This window comes from Sparus aurata, chromosome 4 (genome assembly GCF_900880675.1).
Source record: "Sparus aurata chromosome 4, fSpaAur1.1, whole genome shotgun sequence".
In the NCBI taxonomy this organism is placed as follows: domain Eukaryota; kingdom Metazoa; phylum Chordata; class Actinopteri; order Spariformes; family Sparidae; genus Sparus; species Sparus aurata.
In genome coordinates, this window is record NC_044190.1 from 5,910,215 (window position 1) to 5,922,638 (window position 12,424).

The window sequence follows — 12,424 nt, forward strand, 5'->3', positions numbered from 1 at the left end:
TGAGACACTGAGGTCTGACATCAGCCGTCAGCTGCTCCTACAACTCATCGCTGTTATTTTCAAAGGCAGACTTTATAGTGGAGGAGCTCCTCTGTTCTCACCTGGAGGATCATAATGCGATTGGCTTCTCAACAGAAGAAGGCTCGTCGTGGTCATGTGGTCATTATTTATCCCCAGCGGCACACACACACACACACACACAGAGTGGCTAATAACAAGCACTGCAGCCCCTCTGACAGCGGTTTATAGCTGACAGAAGATGTAGAGGTGAAGAGGTTACTCATACCTCAAGGGAGATTGCATCTTGGCAGCTAGATTGCATTTTATAGTTCAAGGCCTCATCTCATTCCATTACCAATAAGAACAGCAGAATGAAAAATAAAAGTTATCCCAGCAAGGTAAATACAAAGACCAGTCCCCCTCGAAACTCTGAGACAAGTTAGAAGGAGTGCACAAAGGGGGTCTGAAGAAAACACAGATGAAGCGCAGATTGAGATCTTTGAACCTAAAGCATAACCGTGGTACATGACAGGCTTCACAGGGAGAATGAAAGTGATCTGTTGTGGGGCTATCGGAGACGGATTGACAGCGGCAGACAGACACCAAAGCTCTAACATCCCCACGGCAAACAGATACGATCGGCAAGATCGAGCAGATTGACAGCAGATGCTCTGATGGGCTGAGAGGAGGGTGAGCAGAGGTAGATGAAAAATTACAGCACAACAGTAACACTGATTAACTAGTGTACACACAATGCAAGCTCAGAATATGCCAAAGCTTAACACAGCAAACAATGCAGTGTACACCCACACTTCAAGTCCTGTATAGGCAACAGAAAAGACCTCACCCACACAGTGGGCTTTGTACACATGATGTAAATGCATGATCTGTCTCACACACTCCCCCCTCCTCACCCCTCCTCACTCCTCTCTCATCACACACAGAACAGAGCTCCCTCTGAGCAAGCCAAGAAAATATATGACTAACAGAGAAAAAAAAAATTCATGAGAGGAAAACATCACTTTAGGCTAAATAAACATCCCCTCAAACTCTCTCTCTCACACACACACGCACACACTCACACAGAAACTCACACTTACACACACACGCACACACACACACACACTCACAGGTAGAAAGCAAAATTGAAAATGAAACACTCACCCAGAAAAGGAGGTTGAAGAAGACCATTCCATATCGCAGGGCCATCATGCAACCCTCTGCCATCCTGCAGCGCCGCAGTTCTAGGAGGAATATGAAGGAGAGGTCCAGGTAAAACACCACATACTTCTTCCCCTGGGCGTAGCGCCCCTTGGACGTCTGCGGCCCCTTTGTCGTGTGGAAGCCAAATGCAAACGGTGGCCGCTTGTACTCAAACTCCCCACTGAAGCGGTGAAACCCAGAAGTGAACGGTGGCGTGTCGGGTTTGCTGTCCAGAGATGGACTGCGCCGGTAGGGAGTCTCATCTGTGCTCGAGCGTCTCATTATTGAAGCCTTTATGGGTCTTTAATAGTCACTCTGTGTACTTCAGGTCTGAGCAAAGTCCCCAAGTTATTCCACTGAGGGCTGTGAGATGGATTCCAGCAGTTTCAACCTGTCCCTAGTTCAGCTCCAAATAATTATGACCCCTGAACGGCTGATTTAACTGTGCCCCAAAGTGTGATCACACTTGATCTTACTTAATCTGTGCAGGAGAACGTGCTGCCATTCACTTGACTGAAGTTCTTCTCTTTAATCCTACAGTGCCTCTAATTTCAGCAGGAGACTTTGTATAATCCTGCTGAAACACCTGTGTAATTCTGTGTATTCAGGACATAATCCCAACACACACACACACATCTGCACACCACTGTTTCCCTCTCTGTAATCGCTCAGACGCAGGTGTCATGCTCTGACAGATAAGCTGGTTTGTAGTTTCATCTCGTAACAGTTCAATCAAGGAAAACGACTGAGGGGTTTCGACTCGACCGCTCCAGCTGCTCGGGGCTGACAATATGATCCAGAAACGTCCTACCTGTTCTCATGAGAGATTCCTGAGCAGGTGCTCCGGGCTGGGAGGTAATGGCACTCCTGCTTCAGCCAATCAACTTGTTTTACTCAGTAACAGATCACACATCCGCTGAGGATGAAACGCAGCACTGTGGTCTAAGTGGTTGATGAGTGTTCAGCGTGTGGTTGTGGCTGTCAATGTGCTTTTGCTGACATGCATTAAAGAACTAAACGAGACGAGGAGATGAGAGGGAAGGATGGTGTTGGGAATGCGAGGAGAAGGAAGCATGAAGGGATGAGTACCGCATGTGAGTGGACCATTCTTTGGATTCTGACCATTCTGATTTGATGTCCCTTTTGAATTCCTGCCTCCTCTAACTTGTGTCTTTTGTCTCTGACAGTGTCCGGGGGTTACTCTGCCTGTCTCAACAGCCTGCTCTTCACCCATTTAGCGATTCGCCCTCTTAACTCACTCCTCTTTCCTCCTCGCACCTCACTCTGTGCCCCTCTCTGCGCTCCCCCTTCTGTGCTGACGGCGGTTAATTAATTTCCAGAGTCTCATCAGTGAGGCAAAGTGTGCGGTGTCCCCTCTTCTCGTCTCTCTCCCTCCTCCGCTACAGCATTTCTATCATCTTCTTTAGGACGGCAGGGAGATCAAGGTGTCCGCCGGGGTCATGGCCAAGCAGCGACAGAAGAAAGAGCAAGAAGGAAAGACGAGCAGGGAGACGAGACAGACAGTTTCCTCAGAGAAGAAAAGAAAGACTGCAGTGTGTGAGCGGTAGTCCAGTGTGGCTGCCTGAAGCTCCCTCCCTCTTCTCACATGCTCTTGATTCTTCCTCCCTCCCCCCTTTTCTTTCCTCTTTCTCTCACAAGCTCCGACGCTCTCTCATCCACACGCACCGTCTCGAACACCCCAACCCTCCACAGCAACTGTCCCCAAAACCTGGCAGCGCGAAAGGCAGAGGCAGTCATTCATATTCTGGCCACACCCTACGAGGGAGCTCACCCAATCAGTGTCTTGCAGCCCCATCCTCCCTCGTGCGCACGGCGATCATGCACTACCATCTCCCGGATAACACACACACACACACACACACACACGAAACATGGTGTGCTGTTAACATACCAGCACTGAGAAGCCTGCTGCACTTGCACTAGTGCCTCCTCTCTCCTCTCCTCTACTCCTCCTCCTCTTCCTCTTTTCCTCCTCCTCTCCTCTTCTTCCTCTCCTCTCTCCTCCTCTCCACCTCATCTCTCCTCCTCTCTCCTCTCTTCTCTCCTCTCCTCCTCTCTTCTCTCCTCTCTCCTCTCCTCCTCACTTCTCTCCTCTCTCCTCCTCCTCTCTGCCTCCTCCCTGGAGCTCATTCCACATGCAGAGGTTGTTCTTCGGGCTTCTCTCTGCATGCCTGGCTTCAGCCATGTTCCTCTCTGTCCCTCTGGACCTTGACTCGGGTCACTCAGTTCCCATGTAGTCGCTCTCGGCACAGATTCCCACCCCAGAAACATTTCACCTGAACTGTGTCTCTGTATGAACGAAGTGTGAAGCGCAGCCTGCTGCTGACAGTTACACAAAATATCTGCATGCTCTCCACAACCTGGTAACCATCTGGGTCAGTGGCATGATGAGTCCACGGGGATGTGACTGACTTTATTCGTGGCTGCATCAAGTATTTAATGGATTTTCTGTTTTGTCTCCTGTGTGTATTTTTGTCAGACTGCGGAGGCAGCGGCGGAGGAGAGTGAATGTGAATTACGGACTTACAGCTGTTGGGCTGATGTTGTTTCTACAAAAACATTACTGTGAATGAGGTGATATCAAAAAGTTAAAGGGTCAGTTCAAACAAAAATGAAGATTCAGTCATGATCTACTCGACCCCGTGCTGATTGAACGTCAGTTCTGTAACCCACAAAGCACTTTTAGAGCTTCACAGCAGTACAGTGTGGCAGCATTCTGCTACACAGCTGAAGTATAGACAGGGACTAAAAAACATAAAATCTGTACAGCTCATCCAGTGTAATCCAAGCCGACAGAGGCCCAAGACACCAAATGGTTTTGTAAAAGAAAGATGCTATTTACACTCTTTTTAAAGCTAAAGTCTTGAAAGTGTTATCAGGAACTGGGTTCTCAAGCTCAACCAAGAGTGATTTCTACAAGATTAAACAACAGCAGTCAGCAGCAACACAGGAGCGACCAGCAATGCAACAAAGAGGAAAGTTGACGTTAAGGGTTAGGGTTAACCCTAACCCTAACCTCTCATCCACCTCCTGATGTGAAAGTCAGCTGATAAGCATATCATGTAAATGTGACGATCATGTCGATTTGGCGTGTCTTCAGTTCACAGAAAAGTTAACTGCTCACATAATGTCATGGTGACTGAGCTGTAGTGCCACAAGGCTCAATTCTAGGACCACTCAAACCCTTCAAATAATCTTTGCTCACTTGTGCATGTGTTTGTATGTTTTTAATATACCTTCATACTTTGTACTACAGTATAATGTGTACGTCTCTTACTGTTTTATAATTATAGCTACTTTCACAGGGATTTCTGGAGGAAAACACCAATTTGCTAAAACCTTTGCTACATTACCTCTCTTCCTCTTTTATACCAGGTTAAGTTCCTTTGTACATCGTCTCTGTTCAAATATAAACAGTTACAGCAACAGAGCTAACAGCACCATATACTAGCAAAAAGCATGTTTCCCCCTGGCCATGTTTCCATGCTTTGTGCTTCTGTAACATAAATGTATCCAGATTTAAAGAAAATAAATGAAAATGACGATTAATATCTTCTTCATCCACAACTGCAAAGCAACTATAAGTCATCAAGATAAACGGTTGGTGCTGCTCATTCTCCAGGTTGGTGCCATGAATGTCACGGTTTGGAATTTCGGTTTTCATGTTTTATTTTGTGAATAATGTCCTTGTTCCTTTCCAGGTCCTGTCTTTGTCTTTTTCCTGCTCGCCTGTGTTTCCTTAGTTAACCAGTCTCTATGTATTTAAGTCTGCCTCTCATGTGTCTGTTCTTCAGGGGCTTTCTGATTTGTTCTTGGTTTTTATATAGCTCTTTAGTTTTCTTGGATTCTCCTTGCCTCCCTTTTTGTTGCCACCTTTTTTGTCGCCTACCTTTTATTTGCTTGCATTGTGGATTTGGGGATTTTGGGACTCGAGCATACTTGACAGAAAATAATCTTTTGGTGTAAAAATATGACTTCACCCAAACAAATTGATGCGTAAAATTCTTAAACTAGCTGATAGTGAAGTTTAAAAAGCACATTTCTGGCAATAACTGTACGTAATTATAGAAAGTAAAAGTAAATTATACGACCCAGGCTGATTATTCAATCTATTAAATCTGAGGCAGCATGTGATCTGCATCAGAGCATGTACATCTGTAACTAGTGACTAAAGTATTAAATAAATGTGGTGGAGTAGAAGTACAATATTTGCCTCCAAAATGGAGTGGAGTGGAAGAATATAGTAGCAGAAAATGGAAATACTCGACCTCGAAACTGTACATAGTTACATTCCATCACTGTTCATTTCTGTCAGTTGTGTCCCCTAAATCCTACACACAGCACCTTTAAATGTACATGAGATCACCTGTAGACTCAAGCCTCAGCTGATCCACAGTCCACGACATGCCTGTGACATTTCCCAGAAGGTCAAAGAGCAGGTGAATCCTGTTCATCACAATGTAAACAAAGCTTTCTGTGCTCATACTGAGCATGCTTATTCATACACGGCCTGTATGACTCACAATACATGCGGAGGATATGATGAGTGTGATCAGCTCACTTGTGTTTCAACGTATTACTAACTGTCACTAATGAAATACACAAAGTGGGATGAAGCAGGAAAGTCATCAGTGTCTTTGATCAACATACTGTGACACTGACAGCAAAACATGTTCCTGCTCCACATCATGGCATCCCGTAACCACACCCACACGTGCACGCACACACACACGCACACACACACACACACAATCGCGTACACACACACACACACACAAACACACACACGCACACACACGCAGACACACACACACATACACACACACACACACAGACAACACAGACACACACGCACACACACACACACACACACACACACACACACACACACAGGCACGCACACACACACACACACACACAGTAAATGTGCGGGGCCCTAGGGGGGCGCCGTGTCTTTGAAGTCCTCATCATGTACAAACACAGAAGAGAAAGAAGGTTCTGGCTGCAGCAGGAAACGTGATGATGTGATGATTCTCCATCAATGCTGAAGGTTTATAAATAAGAGCACATGTTAAATCTCTTTACGGATTGCTGCTCAGTCAGATACACAACATGCGGCGTGCTGCTGTTCTCTGGTCTCCATGCAGCCGTAAAGGGGCAGGAGTCTGGCTACGTTTCCCCTGTTTAGAGCTGGAATATGAGTCTCTTCTGAATATCTCCACTAAATGACAAAACAGGCTACAAGGATAACTGCAGTGCCCACGCAGCAGCATTATGAGCGTATGAAATGAGAATGGCTTTCCACAAGACTTGCAAATTATTTAGAGCTGTGTGCCTGGTTGAGTTTTAGCTCATGCAACCAACAAAAATCTTTTCTCTTCACGCTTTAATGTGGGGCTGTTTGGGGAAAGTTACATTTTCAGACTTAATGTGGCTCTTTTTAGACGACCTGTTTTATCCTTGGGTATAATTAGAAGGTTATAAATCAAGGTTACAGCTTAACGATTCAATTAAGAGTTGATTATGTGAATTCATAATGATACAGACGGCAGGAGCAGCCTTGGTTCTAATGACATCTTATCTCAGTATCTGAATACTCCTGGTATATTGAGATAAACAGTTTTCTCTTGATCGCAACTCACTGCTTTTAATCTACCAAGGTCACAGAGTATACTATATATAGTATACAGAGTATAGTATATGTCTCATATTGATAGTATCTGTATTAAAGCAGCACTATGTAACTTTTTTCACCTCAAGAAAGTGTCATGTAACAGAGTGAACAGAGTCTCTGTCTCATCTATCCGCCCTCTATCACTTGTTTCTGCTCTATGTCACTTCAGTAAGGGGGTCGGATAACAGCGTCACACATGTTAACTTCAACATACATGTTTTCAACACATCACATTCTTATGACATATTGAGTTTATTTTGTAGATAGCAGCTACAGTACATCTGACAAACTGTTACAGATCTGGGATCTGTATTTAAGAAACTGTGGGGCACCAAATTGCACACGATGTTGCTTTAATGGTGTGATTCATTGCAAGTCAGAAGCCAGAATTTCCAAGTTGGTCTTCCTGGCTTCCAATATAAAAAGTGTTTCAGAAAAACATGGATGCTCGCTGCAAACGGGTGTTTGAATGCCAAGTCTGTGAACAAACAACACATGATGTAAGAACTGGTAAGATGTAAAAAGTTATTGTTCACTGTGAAGATGTAATGTTGGGAATATCACAAAAACAGCTTCCTGATGGATTATCATGCTTAGCTATCCCAAGCATATGCTAACTAACATTATTATAGATTACATCCAGTGTCACTTCCAGACTTAAATAATGTGTCCAAGATATGTTTTGATAAAAAACATAAGAAACATTGAACTGTGCAGATTCATTCTAAAATATCAACACATCTCAGTCACTCCAAATGTTCACTATTCAATGTCTTTATAGGAGCTCATCAATCCAGAAGTGGTGAAATAATAAGAATGCATCAGATTCACAATGTTATAATGACTTCGACCTGCAACACAGTGAAAAGATACTGGAGCTTCCCACCCTGGTTGCCGGGCGTTTCATTTCCCAAGAAGTGTGTATTATGTGCATATATGTGAAATATAATGTGATATTTATACAATATTTTGTAAATTTCAGTATCAGCAAAAGTGATGGAGACACCATTCATCCTGTTACAAGACACTGAATCATCAACTTGTTATTTTAGGGTGAAATAGTTTCATAATGTTGCTTTATGGCACCTTGAATTTCCTCACAAACTGCCTTCACACTGTGCTTTACTGCAGCTCTGCACAACATTCCATGTTGTGGCCATGATTAATGTGCAGACCAACATAACACATCGTGTTTAATCATCAGGATCTGAGAATTTGCCAGGCTCAGGTTCTGTCAAGATATCACTTCACAAACAACCACAGCTGTGTGTGAGGCTGATGAGCCGACTGAAGGCACATTTCACAACAGCATGACAGCGAGGATGATTTAGGAAACAGAGCCACAAGGATTAATAAAAACAGCTCTGTTGGGAAATAAACATGTTTTACCCAACCAGGCGGACTCATGAGGCATTTCAGATTCGCTTCACTGACAAAATAGAGATGAATGGACAATAAAACTAAAATAGATGTCTCAAAATATGACAGAGTGGAAACTGGAAACAGTATTGTATTCATAAGAAAGGAAAATACAAGATGAACAAATAATGTAAAAGTCTCCTTGTAAAAATCGCACTGTAATACAATATTTCCTCTCCTTTTAGTCTCCCTGTAAATTCAAAACCGAGTGGGACAATGTTTTTGTATGTTATTAATAATTTATATAGTAGAAAACAGATATCATTTTGATGCAAAATGACACCATAACAGTAAAGTGAATTCGTAGGTGGATGTACGATGTTCAGGACCAGAACCGCGACCTCGACTGTGTCTAAATTTAGAACATTCAGAAAATGTGGCCTCATGTCCCTGACAACAGTCAGGCAGAAATCTAAACTGCTGAGGTTATTTGGTGCTGCAGAAACATGCTGCTGTTGGCATAGTAATGAGAGAGATCATTAATAAGAACGATTACAAAGGGTCATATATTAGATCAGAGAGATTAGAAAGAATCCATATTCAAAGGTGTAGAAAGGAAAACCTTAACTCTATTTTTTAAAAAGTATGTGTACTGTGAACCTGAAGATTACAGATGTGTCACTAACTATTGTACTGTGAATTTAATAAAGAGAAGTATGAGGTGGTCTAAAAGCTTTATCAGCAGAACCATGTAGATAAATATCATGACATGTCTTTTGCTTATTTTCATTTAGTAAAGTGAAGCTGTGACAGAGACAGCAGAGATGACTACGAGATCTGACATCAGTGGCAAAGTGTGAGACACAGTGATGAACAGGGAGGTCTGATGGGACAGCATGAGAGGACAGAACGTCTCCGAGGTCAAGTCACAAATACAGAAACAACAAACAGCATCAGTCAAGTGTTTACGAGTCAGCGCCCTCTAGTGGTCGTATTTATTATGACAGGACCTAAGGAGGAAGTCAGGTTGTGTTATTATAGAGAAAGTGTTTCCAAGTGACAAGCAATATGTTATGTTTAACTGCTGCAAGGGGAAACAAAAGTTCCCCACTCCAGCTTGAACTGCGACCATAGATGTTCCATTACCCCAACCTCTGAACTTAAAGGTCATATCGGTCGTCACTAATTGGTCAAATCATTTGGTAAAAATAAAACTCTCCCCATGGCTGAGGGCAGAAAGGTGCCGATTGTTAATTAACCATTTTAATGATTGTTTTGTTGATGTCTGATGGTTCCAGCTTCTAACCAGGTTTGTTTGTCAGCCAGTAGTGTAACTCTGTTGGCCTCGTGTGGCATCTGTGTTTCATCAGCATCCAGAGTCTTGGTTGTTGCCAGTTGCTGGAAAATAAGGTAAGAATTGCAGATTTCAACAAATGCATGCTCAGCATACTGCACCGCCCTAACATTAGCTAGCTAGCTAACCTCAAACCGGCAACAAGTTGAAGGGGCAGATGGTTTGAACAACAACAGTGTTTTAGCATGAATGCAAAGGTTGGGGAAAGTTATCGATAACACCTTTGACAACGTAATTTACAGTAGTAAACCACCATCTCTACCTACATCACACCAAACCATTGACTGGAGCCTCGGCACATCGGTTGGCAGCAGACGAGGATGAGGACTGGAAATAATTAAGCTTGTTTTAGCGGTCACGTTCATAACTCACCTGTCATCACAAACAGAAACACTCAACAGCAGCAGAGTGTTGGTTATCTCTTTCTCTCTGACTGTCCTGTCACTCTCCTGTTGGTGAACAACCATCAGAACCACATTCCTGTATACAGCCACTAAAAGCAAGCAGGCTAAGAAACACAACCATTCAGTATTATACCTACACACAGCTCTGTGTTAAAGATCGGCACCCATTCCACCATGTCACAGCACAAACACTGTAGGGCTTATAATTATCATATTTAAAAATATTAAGACACAGCAAGTATCAGGCCGAGCGCCAGTGTCGCTCAGCAGACATGTGGAAAACTCTCAATGAGTGGTTGGACAGCTTTATCCTTCTCTTTCTCTTTTCTTTTTAAATACATTTTTCACATGCATCCAAAGACAATAAGGAACTTAGGAATTACTTTAATTTCAACAGGATCTGACACAAATTAAGTGCTTCATACAAACGTTTGAAGGTTATACTGAAAGGGCCACATTGTAGTTTTGGAGAAGAAATTGAGAAGAAGAAATACTAATGAGGTAATATTACAATAACATTCCATAAGTGAATAAACCAGCTGTTCTCTGAGGACGATAAGGTCCCACAACACTGTTTGAAGATGGAAAGGTGGCAGGGTCCACCACATATCTACAAAGCCAAACAGTATAAAGTGCATTTTGTTCAGTTTATTCAGTCATAAACACAAAAACGGTTTGTTATTTTCAGTGAAGATCTTTCTCTTCTGAGAATTTCTTCGCCAAAACGACATTGTGCACCTTTAAAAGTGAGAGCGGCTGCTTTCAGAATCTCAAACGTTTCCATATGTGCAGTAAAAACTCACGGCACGTTGAAGCAAGAGAACTAAAAGATGTAGCTGTAAACCTGACGAAACAGAACTCAGGAAACTCTGTGCACTCGGTTCAGACTGAAGACAGAACCTACGTATAGGGCCACAGATACTTGACTTTTATTCAAATAATGCTCGTGTGGGCAATAATAAGTAGAGAGCTGCCTACAGAAACACCCTGCAATTGCTAACAGATGGCTAAAATTGTGAATTAAACATGAATTAAAAAATAAAAACACACATTAACGGTCATGAATGAATAATAAGATCCCACAAAGCCCAAGAGTGAAAATAAATGAGTCACACCTTTGTCACCATTAGTCGAATGTGTTGCCTTAATACCTTTGTGCAGTATGATTTGGCATTAATTACTGTGGTTAACTAAAAGATTTAATTAATGTATTAATTCAACAAGGGGATTTTACATGAGGGGACACAAAACAATTAAGTCACCATGAAAGGCATGTGAGCCCACCGAGTGTGCGTTGTGCGAGATGTGTTTGTGGATGAGCCTGCTGATGTCTGCAGTTGTGTAACTCGACACGCTACAATGTAATTACGCTGTACGGCACGCTCGGAGCAAAACAATATTCTGCATATGCAAAGAGTTTAAACGTGGGCGGCGGTAAAGAGTGGATTTATACGCCTACCTGCATTCATTGTGCAAAGAAGAAAATAGAAATGAAAAACAAGTGTTTTGTGTTCCCGCACCAGCACAGATTAATATTAACACGACCTGCTGTTGGCTTCAAGCTGCTTAGTTTTTGTGGCCTATAGTAAAAATGGCTCTGTTTGGACCGGCCCGCCTACAGAACTTACAGCCTGCCGAGGCACATTTACAGGGTCAGGCTCATGATATTCTCTGGTTTAAGAACATTCTCTCTTGACTGTGGAGAGGCTTTCACAGAGTAATCCAAATGTAAGATCCTGCTCCACTCTGTGTAGTCCTGAAAGCTGTACTTATCAACATGTTCATATCAGCTACAGAGAATTATCACTTGTATCTGCAGTGTCCTCCAGCTCTATCGTTTTAGCATCTTTCAGCTCATTGTTTTTGTTTTTTCCAGCCCACAACTGAACTGTATTGGTCTCTGTCACCACACTCATGGCGGCACTTCTCTTTCTTTCTCTTTTCTTTTAAATATATGTTTGGTATTTTAAACACCTTTATTTGACAGGACAGCTTGTAGAGTTGACAGAACGAGGGCCGCAAGTCACACCTGAGCGCTGGGCAGCCGCAGACTGGACCCGGCACCTGTACATCAGGTGCTCTACCAGCTGAGCACCAGGACCCAGTATAAGGTACTTTCTCAACATAAATTGAGATAAAAAAAAAAAAAAAATGAAAAAAAAAACTTGACATGGAAATGTATGTACATTTACAGAAACTTCAACCAATGCATAGAAACATTTTGGAGGTGGAAGAAGTTGACACACAGATAGTGAGGTGGTGAATTTAAGCCAGGCTATATAAATGAAATGTGAGAGGCTTTATTTGCTGGTGAATGGTAGAATCTCTGAGTGTTCACTGGCAGATGCTACTGAGAAAACTGCAGTATGGGTAAAAACGGATGCACATCTTTTACCATTTGTTCAAACC

The 12,424-nt window shown here is 42.8% G+C and overlaps 1 protein-coding gene across 4 annotated transcripts in view; it reads right to left on the reverse strand.

Moving 5' to 3' along the window:
* Positions 1-12,424, reverse strand: part of tspan4a (tetraspanin 4a) — a 190,329-nt gene that overhangs the window by 154,567 nt on the left and 23,338 nt on the right. For 2 of the 4 annotated variants that reach the window (XM_030414830.1, XM_030414829.1), the window contains exon 2: positions 1,165-1,244. In XM_030414830.1, coding sequence (XP_030270690.1) covers positions 1,165-1,227 — 63 coding nt within the window. In that variant the 5' untranslated portion in view covers positions 1,228-1,244. Of the gene's footprint in view, positions 1-1,164; positions 2,972-3,115; positions 3,244-12,424 lie in introns of those variants that run through there. The other 2 variants (XM_030414831.1, XM_030414828.1) reach the window with 2 other exon arrangements.